Source organism: Symphodus melops (assembly GCF_947650265.1).
Source record: "Symphodus melops genome assembly, chromosome: 9".
Lineage (NCBI taxonomy): Eukaryota > Metazoa > Chordata > Actinopteri > Labriformes > Labridae > Symphodus > Symphodus melops.
The window spans coordinates 13236931-13252077 of record NC_136699.1 but is presented as its reverse complement, the minus strand read 5'-3'; the positions used below and the strand labels follow the sequence as shown (position 1 = coordinate 13252077).

The following is a 15147-nucleotide window of genomic DNA, read 5'->3' as shown; positions in this document are numbered from 1 at the left end:
CCTCATTTATTTTAAGCCTGTTTTTTTTTTTTTTGTGCCAATGATGGCAGGTTTATCATCATGATGCAAACTGAAATGTTTGTCAAATATTATCAATATGTATTTCTATAAAGTTTGTACAACACAAACAAACATGTCAAAATGTACTTTTATGGGTTAGTTTGCAACCAACACTTTAGCTCCCAAGCATCATTAGTTTAGTATTCACGCTACTCTTCCAGCAGCATTTAACACAAACAGCAGGAGTAACTGACCAGCCATTTTCTGACTGCAGCTACTTAATTGTCACATACATTTTTTTTAAGGTGACATTTTAGCTGCCCTGTCCACCCCTTCAAGTAATGAGGGGTCACTTTCAGGACCTCTGGTCAGTATTACTTTGTGAAGAGGTTTCACCAGCAAACTGTCCAAGTGGGACTGCACCACACATCCGGGAGTGTTGAGCTCTTAAAAACCCCTCTCTTCGACCGTGATGTGAAAGGCCTTTTACAAACCAGTGTACTTAGGCCTCAGCCTCCTGTTAGAAACCACCGTCTCTTCAACAGTGACCAGGGTCGCCATCAAACCTGCCTTGACAACGCACACTCCAAAACCGCCGTGCCTGGTTAAATGGGCCTGATGTACACCACCAGTGTGGATATGAATTCTATAAAAAAAAATGATCGCCAGCCCTCATGACTCAGCTGGTGACAATGACCTCAGATTATAAATTATTGCTAGGTCCTTTCAGAGTACGTTTGGAAGGTTTGCCAGAGTTTTGTATTCATCTGTTGTCTCATGTAACATGGTGCATTCAGGCTTTTTACAGAATAGTCCTCGTTTGTGTAACTCCATAAGAATTACAGTCCTACAACTTCAGCGTCCTCTAATTCAGTCGCAAACTTTTAATTTCAGTTTACTGGTAACTGTAGCTGGGGATTTTCTGTTTCACCTTGTTCTAGTTACCGTTTAAACTAGCAGCTTTGAAAAGTACTTTTATATTTACATTTGTGTAACAGCGGCTTGTTTTCATTCAAAATGAGTGTGATACAAAAGTGGTCCAAATAAACAGCTATCACATTCAGTGGGTCAGTACTGAGGTAACAATAACCCCAACATTTGGATCAAACATAACCAGTGAGTCTGTAAAGATGTTTCCAAGCAGTCCTGATAACAAAGCCTCTTTCACTAGATGTTGGAGCTGTGGAGTCATGAAAAAAAGCAATGCCAGTATTTGTTATTATTAAAAAAGAGCCATTTATTTAATTGAGCATGAAAAAAAAAACATTTCAAAACATAAGCCGTTAAGCTCAATTTTTAAATGCTCGACACACGAGTAACAAAATTGTTTAGCGTGTGCTCCTTTCGTCCTTTCTACATGAATTCAACAGATGACTCCTACACTCCTCAGTGCTAAACCAAAAAAAAACACTACAAAACGCCCTCCCTATGGGTAAAATGGTGAAACCATTGAAGAATTTTGGGGCAAAGCAGTACACAAGTATTCCTCCGTTTCACAGATTTTTTCCACAGGAATTAACAAACAAATACTAAATGAAGCTTGAAGACTCACTAGCTGTATCTGAACTTATAAAAGACACGCAGAAGAAAACAAACAAATATCTTCTGTTGGTGGATCTGTCAGTCTGTTGGGTGAATCCGCACACATTGGATGAATGCTTGGTCCTTGGTGTTTGTGTGTTCATGTGTGTACATGTTTAACTGTGTGTGTTCAGTCTGACTCTTCCTCTGAGCTGGCAGGTGTGGATACAGCCTCCTCCTCCTCATCGTCAGATTCCTTCTAAAAAAAAGAAAAGGGTAACAACAGTATGGTGAGAGTGTGAAGTGTGCAACAAAGACACGTTTCTGTTTCAAGAGGTAGTTCATGGATCTTCAGTGTTAAAATGACAACAGTTAGGAACACAATAATAATGAGTGAGACAGTAAAAAGCCTGTTTCACAGAGCTGGATTTGGAGTTAATAATCCTGGCTCATTTTCAGGCCGTGTCGCTGGACTCACGATATACGTCTGTTTCATTTACAGACATACTAACGTGTGTTGCTATGACTGTGCTCTCACAGTCTTACTGTTGATTTTCTCTGTAGCCGTCCATTGATCAGTGCGTCAACATCCACTCGGATACAATTATTTCACAAGTCCTCTGTTGGAGTTACTTTGTAAGCAAAGAGCATGCAGCAGAACCACAACGCAGAAAATTCCATTTAGAACTGCGACCTTTGTTGCACGTCATCTTCTACTCTCTCCCCTCCATTTCCTGTCTGTCTCTTCACCGCTCAAATGTCCATTTCAGCCCATTTAGATATCCAGAAGCATTTAGCTAAAACACAGTTTGGTAGAAACACCCTGGTCCATGAGCAGCTTCCAATCTGTTTTAAAATCACATATACGTTCTGTTCTTCTTCTGTCAATGAATCTAGAGAGAATACATAACTGTGTCACACTGTGTGTGTGTGTGTCGGGTCTAATTGTCCAATAACAGAGGAGTACTTAGCATTAACTGTATCACTAAGTGGTTATAGCTTAATGCACAGATGATACGATAAAACTGATACACATATCTAAGTGGGCGACTGGAGCAAATCATGTCTGAATGTTGTGGTGCAACAGAGGACACGTCCACGAGGATCAATCTCATAACGGTTCATTCTGCTGGAACCATTATCAGTGTGACATCATTACTGGTTTTACCTTCTTCCTCTTGGACTTGCTCTTGTGGTCAGAGTCTGATGAACTCTCGCTGGTCTCGATAAATTCTTTACTCTTGAAGCTGTCGTTGCCTCCTCCCCGCTCCTTCTCCTTATCTCCCCCGGCAGATTTCCTCTTCTTCTCCTCCTTCTTGCCTCCGGACTTTTTACTCTCCCTTAAAGGATGAGGAGAAAAAAAACAACTGTTGAACTGGTTTGAACTGGTTGTGACTAATCCAGACATGAGTTTCAGGTGTTTGGACATCTTACTTCTTTGAAGCAGAGGTTGATCCGCCTCCGCCGCCGCTCTCTGCGTACTCTTTCTTTGCTTTGTCGTACTGCCTCTTGGCCTCTCCAGCCTTGCCTTCCCACTCCTAAAGAGAGAACACAGACGAGTAACATAATACGATGCGATATAAAACTCAATGTAATCCTCATCAACACAAACACGTACACGGTCATTCTCTGAATCGTCAAAACGGACGGTTCTAATCTAAAAATGAACCAGATGTTTTAATGTTGTATCGGTGTCTGACTTCCTGTTTTTCTCTCTGCTGAATTGATGCGTCATGCTCCGGCAAAAATAGAAGCTTGATGCGTTCGTTTGCAGACTGCAAAATTGATCTGGCGTAGCACACGAGTAGGACATCAATGAAGGAATATTTAAAGAGAAAACATCTGGGAGCTTTTGTCAGCAAAAACTGATTTTGTGAATATTTACATTGATCAAGTCATACATTGTCAGGTTAGTTGAAAAAGCAGTCGCTAACTTGGAGTTTGCAGTTTTTTTTATTCTTTTGTATAACTGAGTCTGTGAAGCGATGTGTTACGGTGTTTTCACCTCCTTCGCTCTACCTGAGCTGCGTTTTCACCAACACTTTGCTCTTTATTTCACATCCTTAGTAAAGTTGTAAATGATCGGTCCGAAATGGAAATATTCTTATGATGTAAAGAGAAAAAAGAACAAGCACACAGGTCTGACGGCTCGTTCACAGGCTTCACTCTGCTATGAATTCAGACAAAGTCCTTTGGGAGCATGTGACAGAAACTATATGAAGAAAGCTTTGATTACTGGCCTTATTTCAGAAAACTCATAATCCATTACAATGACTAAAACTGAAAGCTCTTCAATAAGCTGAAGTAGAGTTTGAATTTGAAACATTAACCAACGTTTTTATGCATCTTTAATACATTTATATTTTTACACTATGCTGACGGGCCGGATTCTTTTACATCATTAGAACGAGAATAAAATACAAACTCATACTTTCAAAGTGAAAGATCTAGAGATGTGAGAGTAAAGGTCTGTAGCTGACGCACATTCATGAATAAAGACATTTGGAAGATCTCACCTCCTTCTCTTCTTTGCCGATTTGTCTCCACATTTCTCCGGCCTTCTTGGAAATCTCAGTGACGGAGATTCCTGGGTTCTCCGACTTGATTCGCTCACGACTGGAGTTGAGCCACAGCATGTAGGCGCTCATCGGTCTTTTAGGGCCGCCGGTGTCTTTCTGCTTCTTCTGCTCTCAGTGAAGAATGGACGGAAACAGTGAGACATGTGTGAGACGCTCATCAAATGTATCGCTCATGTCTTCCCCATCCCCACTGCTCTCTACCTCTTTGCGCGGTTTCCTCTCTTTTTTCTCCTTCACAACTTTGACTTTTTTGACCTTCGCCTTCTTCTTCTTCGCGCTCTCGTCTTCACTGTCGTCCCCTTCGTCGCTGCTGTCACTTGCCGAGGCGTTGCTGTCGTACCTGATTGAGGTAGACAGAAAAGGCTTAAAGACTTAGGTTGAAGCTTAAAGACAGAGGCAAAGATGACGAAGAAAAGCTGATCAAACCAACAGTCTGACCTCGGGAGTAATAAATATTGAAATCAAAGGACAAAGTCACTCACTCTTCTGCGATGTCATCATCCTCTTCTCCGGGGTTGAACGACTCATCTATACAGAGAAAAGGGACAGAGAAGCCCGATCAAATGCTTGCATCTCTTAAACTCCATGTTTGATCTACCGTAAATTCCGGACTATAAGCCGCTACTTTTTTGTCACGTTTTTAACACTGCGGCTTTTAAAACGATGCGGCTTATGCGGAATGAGCTTGTGCCGCAATAACATTTGACTTCGTCACATCGGATCTTAATATCAGTCATTTTGCGCTTCATGCACGCACCCTCATCATGGAAAACGCACGGAGAAATACATATGATGCAGCTTTCAAGTTAAAGGCGATCGAGCTGGCTGTCAAAGAAGCTAACAGAGCTGCTGCACGTTAAGATGACACTGATAGCGACAACAGAGACTGAGGAAGTGAGTAATGAAGTCATTCTGAGGCAGTGAATGGATGGACTTTTTCCTGTGAAATGTATTACGGTAATCTTTTTCATCAGCCGTGTTACAGACACTGTTTGATAAAGGATTTACAGTAGGCTTCGTATTTGCGGATGTTACCGGTAGCCTACGTATTTAATTAAAAGTTAAAACAATGTTTTTATGTCACGTATTTCTGTGCAAATAGCTCTTGTTATAACGTGGACACCTGCGGCTTATAATCAAGTGCGGCTTATATATGTACAAATACATATTTTTACTTATTTTTAGCAGGTGCGGCTTATATCCAGGTGCGCTCAATAGTCCGGAATTTACGGTACTTGTGTGTGACGGCGACTCTTACTCACCACTTTCACCTCCTGAATCGTCGCTGTCGTTGCCCTCCTCTCGGATCTTGCCCTCAGCCTTCATCCTCTCCAGGTAGGCGTCATGCTGGTCTTCGTCTGAGTCACTGTACTCGTCAATTTTGCCCTTCATGCCCTGAAAGTAGACTGCTCTGTCAGAACACAGCACTGACATGGGGATCTATTCCTGCACACAACCGCGATGAATCATTAGACATCAAAACATGCTGACAAAGTTATGTACAAAAATGCTCTTTGGGATCGAAACGTTCGGGAGCTGAACAGTGTGCGGAGCTTTTTTTTTCCTGCTGTAATTACATATAAAAACATGTTTTGTATTTTAAGTACTGCTCTTGAAGCCCATTTTGGATCAATCACTTAATGTCCAAGTCAGCAAACTCTCTTAAGTGTGACAAAGATTTGATAAATAACCCAAAGATGTGTGATGGAAGGCGTCTGATGTTCCCAGGAAGGCGAGATTTGACAAAAAGAATAATGCAGCAACCAAATGATGACTTCAGGCTCAGCAGCTCCCCGAAGTCAAAGGAAGATGTCACTTCAGAACAGGTTGGTTGGATGAGGCTCGACGTGTTCAGTGTAACACCTCTGTCATGCGTCGGCTGGTCGTATTGGATTTGAGCGTGAAGCCCCGTGTATGCCTCAGGACATACCGATCATTAAAGCTGTTTTTTTTTTTTTTTTTTAAACACAAACAGGAAATGGAGAGCAGGCCCATTCATTTTGATTGAAGCTACTCTGCCGAACGTGTCACCATGGCAACAGATGGCCATTTTAGCGTAAAGACCAATTTGGTGGTCATTTTGTTGTCACACAGACCAGGAAGTGGTACGTGTCAACAGACTGCATTGAGGGTAAAGCAATCAGCGCTGCCCGAGTTCAGGCAGTGGTCATGATGACGGCTGAGTCGAGTGTTAAAGCACAGCAAAAGCCCCAAGGCCACACATTAGCCAGCACGATGCAAACAAACCCGCACACACACCTCAACACTCAGTTATTACAGTCCAACGCTCCTTCAACACCAGGTCCCCTGATTAGACATAAATCACCCAGATTTGATCAGATTCAACAACATCTGTGTAACACACACACGCACGCACACACACGCACACACACCATGCAAGCAGAGATCAGTCCAAACAAATAAAAAGAGCCTTGTCCACACATGACGCCCGTTACCATACCCACCTTCTTCTACAGGGTACACGGACAGACACACAGAAGAAGGGCAACAAACTTTAATATCTGGGATGGAAGCTTTGCAGAAGTCGTATCATGAATCGTTTCTTTCTCGCTGGAGGAAATCGACAGGACGAAAAGAATTACCTCTTTGAATCCTCGGTTCTTGATGTTGAGCTTCTTGGCGTTAACAAAGTCAAACAGTTTGCCGTACTCTTCCCTACGAGAAACGAAGAAGGACGGGATTATTTCAGAGTCGAGCAGGATCTGTTGTGTTATGTTGGGGTCTGTTTCTCATGGTGCCGGCTTCAGAGAGGGTGTAATAATATACCAGCCAGCAAAATTATTCATAGGATGGATTTTAGTTGAAAGTTTTGGCTGTTTTCACCCAAAAATATATGTTCATTAGAGTACAGAAAGACATTTCTGATGTATTAAATAAGGACACTGACTTATCAATTAATCCAAGTTGCTGTTCAATGTCTGTTTTTTATTTTTCTACTCATCATTTTCATCGATTTTTTAAATTAAAACAATGTGGAAAAGGGATTAAGAGAAACGTCTTTATGAATTAAGCATGGAAAAAGTTAAATATTAGTATAAATGATTTTATCATCTAGATAAAATACAGGATGTGTGTGTGTGTGTGTGTGTGTGTGTGTGTGTGTGCTTACACACTCCTCACCTCTCAATGCTGCTGAAGGTGTACTGATTTCCTTGCTTTGTCTCGATCTCGAAGTCAAAGGATCGCGTTGTTGTGGTGCCTCGGGCAAAGTTGACGCAGGAGATCTCCTCGAAGCGCAGGTGGACGGGGGGCTTGTGGACATAGATGAAGCCCCTCTCCAGGGGGTAGAGGAGGCCTGAGGACGCCTTGTAGGAGCAGGTGATGCACTGAGTCCCAGAATGACTGAAAAACAAACGGGGGCATTTTTTTTTTTTAAGAAGGATTTAAACAGAGATACAAACAACATATCAAAGGAAATGTGTTTTCAATGCTTCTACGAGATGATTACCCCTGGAAGTTTCCGGGCACTGTGATCTTTCGGTTGACGAGAGCCTTCATCACTCTGCTGACCATTTCATACAGAGATCCAGACATGTTTTTACTCAGTTTGCCCTCGTAGCGGCGCTCCACATCCTCTCTGATGGACACACACAGGAAAGGAAAGGTTCACTGTCTTAAGAAGTCACACTTTGACAGCTTTCTGAGAAGCAATACAAAGGAGAGAGGATGCCCCCCCCCCCTCTGAAACAATAACACAGAGTAATAACACCTTCAGAACTCTGGCTCTCTCTAGTGGACTCGTGCTTCACAACAGCAGAAAGAGCATCTCCGATACAGTTTGTCCATAAAGAGGGTTTACCCACGACGGCCCTTAAAATCCTGCTGTCTTTTACTCTGAAAAACTCACTCGCTCATGTTGAGGGTGAGGCTCAGGTCCTCTTCCTTGGAGAAGAGCAGGATGAGAAAGTGATAACGCGTCTGACCTTGCTTGATTGGAGGATCCAGACTGATCTACAAAAACAAAAACAAATAAAGAGTATTGAAGAGTGTGAGAAAGGATCAGGAGCAGGGAAAATGTGTATCCAGAAAAAAAAAAAAGTCTACTTACAACAAAGAACATCTGCCTCTGATCCTTGTGAGGCAGCAAGAACAGACGGAGGACGGTGGTGTAGGGAATCTTGTAGTCAAAGGTCTTACCATGGAGGTGAAGGAAAGTCGGATATATACGGATATCATATCTGTGTGAAGAGACAAAGAGTGATGAGTAGCCAAGAGCAGCGACCCATGTGGCTTCTAGTGAAACATGCTACAGACATCTCAGGGAAATGAAGCTTGAAAGAAGAATATTTCAAGGAATGACTTTTTTTTTTTTCTTACCTTCCTCTGGGTGTGAGACACTGCAGCTCTTTGAAGATACACACAGCATCTCCTGTGGCCTGGATCACATCAGCCTTCGACAACACACTCTGGGCAAACGCCTGGAGAAAACACACATCCATACATGTCAAAGGAGATTTCCAAACTGGGAGAAACGCTTCTGGAAAAAGGAAGTTAGGCCGTCCTTCTTTACCTCGACAGGGTCTTGCCTTTCATCAGTCTGGCTGGGTGGGACGTAGAATCGGACCTCCATGAGGGAGACCTCCGTGTCGTCATTCTGGTGAAACTCCAGAGTGACTTCGTTCTTCCCCGTGGCGCACTGCGATACGTTGGACAGCGGGATCTCAAACGCCGAATTGTCATTCACGTCGAACGATAACAGCGGCCCTGCAGAGGAACAAAGAGAGAAGCAGCTGGTGTCAGATGGAAATGTTTGACCTTTTTAAAGAGATGCAACAAACACGAGACGTTTCAGGTGACTTTTAGTCAAACTCAGGTTAGCTGGACGTCAGTAAAGCGTTACATAAAAAGCTTTCAAGTTCCTTCACGGTTCTCGAGGAAGTCTTGATGGATAAAAACACAAGTTGAATCTTTGAGAAATCACTGATATATTGTCAGAGCTTATTTTCACACTGCTCTTAGTTTTCAGGTCAGCATTAGTCATTAATCATGTTTATATATTTATTCAGCACATTCACTTTCAACTCATTGTTCATTTGAACTGCATACTGTCCATTTATACTATTGATCCATATTCTTATCTGTACATTTGGTTATAGTGTTTTGTAGATTTTTCATCTGGCATCAACTGGATTGCAGTATTTTGTTATACTTGTACGGTGATAATAAAGATGTCTTATCTCATGTGTCAGAATAATTACTGCTCAGGTTGGTGAGTGTGCATGTTCGTTTGTTTTTACCCGAGAACTTGGCTGTTCCCCAGTTCCACCCTTTTACACACATGTCTTTCTCCGTCAGCTCCACCTTGTAATTAGTCTTGAAAAACTCGGAAATCTTCTCAAAGTCCTGATGGGGAAAAAGGACGCAGCGAGAACAGAGGGGGGGGGACACGAGGTAAAACAGAAAATGAAGTTGTCAAAAGAGGAAAGGATGAAACGTAAGAAATTAAAAAACAGGCAGGTAACTAAGGCAGTGTTATCCTGGCAGCACATGGGTCAAAACCAAGACAAACAGCGTGGCAAAAGGAGTGAGAGGAGGGCTAATTAATCACTACGCAATTAGAACCGCGCCCGCCGCTGAGGCCACTTGGGAACATTGGAGGTGAATGTAATCCATCCGCCCCGTCTATCCTCCTCCCCTCCACACCGCCACTGACAATCAGCCTGTTTATTTATCCTGCAGGCCTGCTTAAGACTGGAGAGGACACACACTCACACACAGCGACAAACACATGCTTAATCACACACACACACACACACACACAGGCGATGTCTTAGTAGAACACGCACACATACATACACATGTGGAAGTAATTGCAGTGTGTGTGTGTGCGCAGACGAAAGAATGAGATTCTGTGGGAAAGAGAGTTCAGGCACCTGGATATCTGCCTGTCCGTAAGGTTATTACAGCCAATTAGAGCGCAGAGCTAGTGTGTGTTTTCAATACAGTTCATTAGGATGTTTGTGAGCCTGGATTAAGATGTGATTTAGATTTGAAAGCATGTGTGACCAGATGTGAGAATTCATAAAAAATATGCTGAAGTGCCTGTTTGTGTCCATTTGTATAAATAAAAAGAAAAGTGTGAATGTAAGTGTACGAGTGTGTCCTCATCAGGCCCGCTGTCGAGGGTTTCCCACCTCCTCATTACAGCTTTACTGTTGAGCTTATTTAAACACAAATCTGAAATTCTGAAAATAATAAAAAGTAGTAGTAGTTGAGACAGGCGCTGAACTGAAGCTTCTATTCTGGCACCCGACAAGACGGCGTTTCACTCCTACGTCGCCTGCGACCCTGTGGTGGTGGTCCTGCTAGTACTTGAGCCCGTTGTTATAAAGTTTGACATGATGTGAGACACATATTATAGATTCATATTGATATTAACACATGATAAAGTCTCACACAAACTACAAAATTCTGTTCTCGGAGTCAGTGCGACACAGAGGTCTGTAACTGATCATTTATTCAGGGGAATTCAGCTGAAGAGAGTGAAGCAGTGATTTATGGATGAGATATATTAAAAACTTCAGGCTAGAGGTGAAAAAAAATTTAAAAAAAAATTGTGGTTTCAATCTTTCTTGCATGTGAAAGTGAGAAAATACATTCTTTGGAAGAAAAAAAAAAGTGGTTATTGACCAGACCATCAACTAATAAGTTAAAATAACAAAGGCAATGTTTAAAACGCCAGTGCCCAGAAAACTGTACAATACACATGTGAACACGCGCGCCTCTTCAGCGCCTGCTCCTCCAGCTGACAGTTACAGGCCTGCAACAAAACCCACTCTCTGACTCTGGCAAAGCGTCAACATCTTGCTCAAGGACGCTTCATTGGGACAGATGCATCAAAGCTTCTGTACGGCTCGCCAGCAGCTAAACCTTCCGCCAACTTCCGATTACTGACACTGGCTGTGGGATGATAAACAATGACATCACACCCTGCGCTCCGGGACAGGAGGATCCATCTCCCCCTCCCCTTCAAAAATATGCTGATTAACCCCAGGAGACGCAGCCACTCGGGGGTCCAGGTTTTACCCGCTCCTCCGTCCCAGTTTTTAACTTGTGTGCTGACAATCTCCTCACACTCAGAGCAGGAGGGCAAAGAAAGAAAAAAAAACAGTGATAAAAAACAAACACAACCGCAGTTTTTTCCCCCTTTCTTGTCTGTCCTCTGAGCCAAATTGTTTCAGTGGATTGACATAAACACTGACTCACATGAGCCGATGATTACACTGTTTATGGAACACACATGCTAGCGCTGGTTTCCCTCATTAATCCCATTAGGAGCTCTGGAGAGAAGAGCCGACTCATTCACATACTTTTGTTAGCAACACACACACCCACATACACCACACTTAAGTGGTGGCCTTTTCGCAAGATGATAGTGTTTAACTCAGTGAAAATATTTGATATATGACGGAGGTTGGTCATCTGGGGTGGCCCTGTTCCTTTCCTTTTTTTTTTTTTTTTTTTTTTACATTACTTGATATAAACAGAGCGCTGAAGAAACCAGCAGTGTGTGTCCGTCTGTAATATTCCACAGTTGCTTTGTCCGCCTCGGAGTAAGGTAACAATCATTTCCCAGAAACAGAAAAACACAACCAGGGGGGAAAATTTGGAGTCTATAGACATTTGAAAACAAGAAAATGAGAACAACATGAGATTGATAATTAGAGCCCGCTCAGTTATGAACCTTAAAAAAAAAACCCAGTAAAAACACTGCTTGATTGCACAAAGAAAAAGCAGACTGCTGTATGTATGTCAGAAACATAAAAACTCCACTCACTGTGTCCCTGAAGCCGTCGTATTTGTAGACATGTCCTGTGCTGGTGCTCAGCTTGATGCCGTGACCTAAACACACTCGTCTCCACTGAGCATAGTTAAGCTCGCCTGCTGGGATGCTGTCCACCTTCCCCGTCTTGCTGCTCTTATAAACCACATTTTGTTTGCTGAAACGCAGCCGTCCATCATTCTGCAAAGACAGAGCAGGTACAGGGCTTGAGTGAAAAACAAGGTAGATGAATTCCCTTAAAGTTTGCTGAAAGCTGAGAACAGAGAGTACTCACTTATGACAGCATTTTACAATCCCTTTCCTCAACAGAGTCATTGTTTGAGTTATTTTTGAGGTGAAACTGTCCCATGTTCCAGTGCTTTCCACGTCAACATTTTTTGGTTTTCTGAGTCATGACACTAAGCTAATGTTTGAGTTTCAGACATAACAAACAATTTAAAGCAGACAACTTGGGCTCTTGTAATTTTCCTCGACCTTACATTTCACAGACTACAAGACGACTTAACGGCACGTTGAGCTGATGAAAAGTGAATATGGGTAACTGTACGTTTCTGACTTAGTTTAGGTTATAACCTCAGTATAACTCTCAATCTGAAGATCAAAGACCATCAACCATCAACCATAGCTGTTCTGTAGAGCTGAACCCCTTCTAGGTTATTAATTCAACACAGCTATAAATTTGAATTCATCTTGATATACATATCATTATGGTTAATCCCAGTAAATTCATGTCTCGTTTAAAAAGAAACGTTCTGATTCATGTTTTTTTCTTCCAGGCGTTCATTGGAGTTACATAGTCTTGAGTATTGGCTGATACCAAGTTACAGTAACTGCTGTCTCACCAATCTTAAGTTCTGCATTTTAGGAGTTAGAGTAGATGCTATATAGATCAGCTCTTATTTAGATAACATTTGTTTTTTGCTTCAACTATTCAATACAATGTTTCACTAATTGTACAGTGAGAAGAAACCCTTTCTCTCTCTCCAGACTGTTACACTTTTATAAAGCACCTATTCTCTTAATAATACTACGGTACTGAACTGGTATCACGACTTTAAAGAGTATACCATAAAGTGAACAAACTAGCAATTAACATACACTGTGATGCACAACTACCAAACACCAGAACATATTACAGCAAGACTTTAGCTCATCTTTCCCCCATAAGAGCTGAAACCCCATTAAGGTCAATGATGGGGACACTGACCCAGGAGCCTTTGACTTCCTGATAAATCTCGTTGAACTCCAGAGTGTCTCCCATCTCAGCTGCTGATGCTCTGAAGAGACAGAAGACAGTGCATTTAATATGAATATAAACATTCAGACACCACATGTCAAGCATTAAATGCATCTCTGGTTTCCCAAATTATCATTTTCTTTAGCTTAGCAGCTGATTTGTGGAGATCTTTGTTGAAAACATTCAGACACTGAGTCAGGCTGCTGAATGAAAGGGAGAGACAGACCTTTTGTTCTGTCATGATGAGACAAAGCACTCTGTAGCGGCGCAGACACCCTGAACGTGTTTTTTAATTGAACTTTTGACATTTATTGAAACAAAAATCAGCAATTGAAGAACCCTGTTTGGTTTACAGCTAGCAGAGATAGCACACAGTTCATATCGTCGACTGTTAAAAATAATTTTAAAAAACTGCAGACTTTAACCTACATGTTGACTGTTAATCCTTTAGATATACATCTATAGATAAAGGTTAAAACATCATTTTAATCTCACTGTTATTTAACATTAAGTGGGGTTTTTTGTCCGCGTTGCACCACTCTAAATAGCTAGGCTACGTTAAACAGCCGCGGGAGCGCTTCTTTTATAGCACGGTGACGTGCCGACTTCTACATCGGACGGTCACTCACTCACAACAAGCGCAGCTGCACCGCTTCGCAGAGGCGCGGTGTACATCAAAACGAGCGCTACAGCAGAGGTAGGCCGGTGTGAAGAAATGAAATGATGTTCAGAACACACTTATCCACTTAATAATTAAATATATATGAACAAGTAGAATATCATTGCGTGCAAGAAACATTTATGAGGAAAAAAGTGACCAATAACAAGCTAAAAGTATCGAGTTTAGAAAACTTAAAGGCTTACTGTCAATGTAGTGTGCACCTCCGCCTGTTTCCCGCGTGTAGCATCGAGAGCTAGCACTACGTCACCGGAAGAAACAGGGATGCGTTTATTTACTTCCGGTTTTGGTGGTTTCTTTTTAGCAATGAACCACGTTCAATGAGCACATGAAACTCAAAAGCTTTTGACTGTTTATGGATCCAGACGTATACACGGTACCGTAGCTCGGCATGAACTTCTGTCAGAAAACAGAAACTTCCTTCTTTCTTTTTTTGCACGCGGGCGGACAGGGTGCAGTGACAACGTATAACCACGGGGTGGCACCCAAAACATCTGATTAAATACCAGCTTCTAGTCTTTTTTCACTAAGCTTTTCACACTTTCTTTTCTTGACTTTTTATTTGTATTTCCCCTGTTATGTTCAACACTGTATTCAGCAGCTTACACTGTGCAGAACTGAGAGCAAACCAAAAAACATCACATCACAATGTAGTCTAACAAACAGCTTAATTAAAGCAGTAACTTTGTTTTTGACTTGATAAAGAGAAGAGTTGACGTGACTGTGGGAAGAGCAAAGAAAAGAAATCAAATAAATTTCACCGGACACAAATGATGTAGCCGTGGAGCTCTGTCCTTAGGATATTAGGTTATATCAATTGAAACCCTTGTTAGCCACACTTCCCTTGCAGTATAGAAGCTTATATAGATTAGTTTTCTTCTTACTCCTAGTTTTTTATTATTATTTATTTATTTACAAATAGACATTCCGACAACGTAGCAAAGTTCAATCGATGAATCAAAATGATCAAAAAGTTTATCCCGAAGACAGGACAGCAATATATTAAATCATTTTCACTTAGGGCATGTTGCGGTGTAGCCTATTGGTTTATGATTTCTTACAATATCCTAATTAATTCTGACAAATCCAGTTGGCACATAAATTACCCTTTAGGTTTGAGGGACCTCCTGCTATCATCGTCGTTCCTTGTAATGTGGCCCATTTGTATCTGGACGCGATGCAAGCAGACCATGGTTTCTGTGTTTAAGAGGCAAAGGGCCATGTTTGATAAAACTGATTTAATTTTGGCCATTTCGTAATAGGCCTACAAAAAGATTCTTCAGTCAATCCATGCATGCTCGTAAACATGCATGCTCGTAATCGTCCA

At 41.8% G+C, this 15147-nt stretch overlaps 1 protein-coding gene and 1 long non-coding RNA gene across 3 annotated transcripts; one reads left to right on the top strand and one right to left on the bottom strand.

The window, feature by feature from the left end:
• Positions 1 to 511: 511 nt before the first annotated feature.
• LOC306829782 lies at positions 512 to 1534 on the top strand. Its single transcript, XR_013779903.1, has 2 exons — positions 512 to 754; positions 1080 to 1534. It is a non-coding gene; the product is annotated as an uncharacterized lncRNA (long non-coding RNA).
• On the bottom strand, positions 1213 to 14241 carry ssrp1a (structure specific recognition protein 1a). 2 transcript variants are annotated; one of them, XM_079352916.1, is made up of 18 exons: positions 14006 to 14241; positions 13112 to 13181; positions 11899 to 12084; positions 9359 to 9464; positions 8632 to 8825; positions 8439 to 8539; positions 8170 to 8299; positions 7969 to 8072; positions 7570 to 7698; positions 7242 to 7463; positions 6704 to 6776; positions 5363 to 5495; positions 4583 to 4628; positions 4302 to 4440; positions 4038 to 4205; positions 2956 to 3059; positions 2690 to 2861; positions 1213 to 1777 (listed from the first exon to the last, which is right to left on the bottom strand). In XM_079352916.1, the coding sequence occupies exons 2-18, from the start codon at positions 13163 to 13165 to the stop codon at positions 1712 to 1714; spliced, it is 2127 nt and encodes a 708-aa protein (XP_079209042.1). In that variant the 5' UTR covers positions 13166 to 13181; positions 14006 to 14241; the 3' UTR covers positions 1213 to 1711. The 2 variants fall into 2 exon arrangements, with proteins under 2 accessions (XP_079209042.1, XP_079209041.1); XM_079352915.1 differs by having other exon boundaries at positions 1213 to 1780; positions 14006 to 14239.
• Positions 14242 to 15147: the final 906 nt, after the last annotated feature.

Coding starts and splice junctions, on each gene's coding strand:
- ssrp1a (XM_079352915.1), bottom strand. CDS start 13,165: ATGGGAGACACTCTGGAGTTCAACGAGATTTATCAGGAAGTCAAAGGC. Junction 8,540..8,631: donor AAAGGCAAGACCCTGTCGAG/GTAAAGAAGGAC, acceptor TGTTTTCTCCAG/GCGTTTGCCCAGAGTGTGTT. Junction 1,781..2,689: donor GCAAGTCCAAGAGGAAGAAG/GTAAAACCAGTA, acceptor TCTTTTTTTTAG/AAGGAATCTGACGATGAGGA.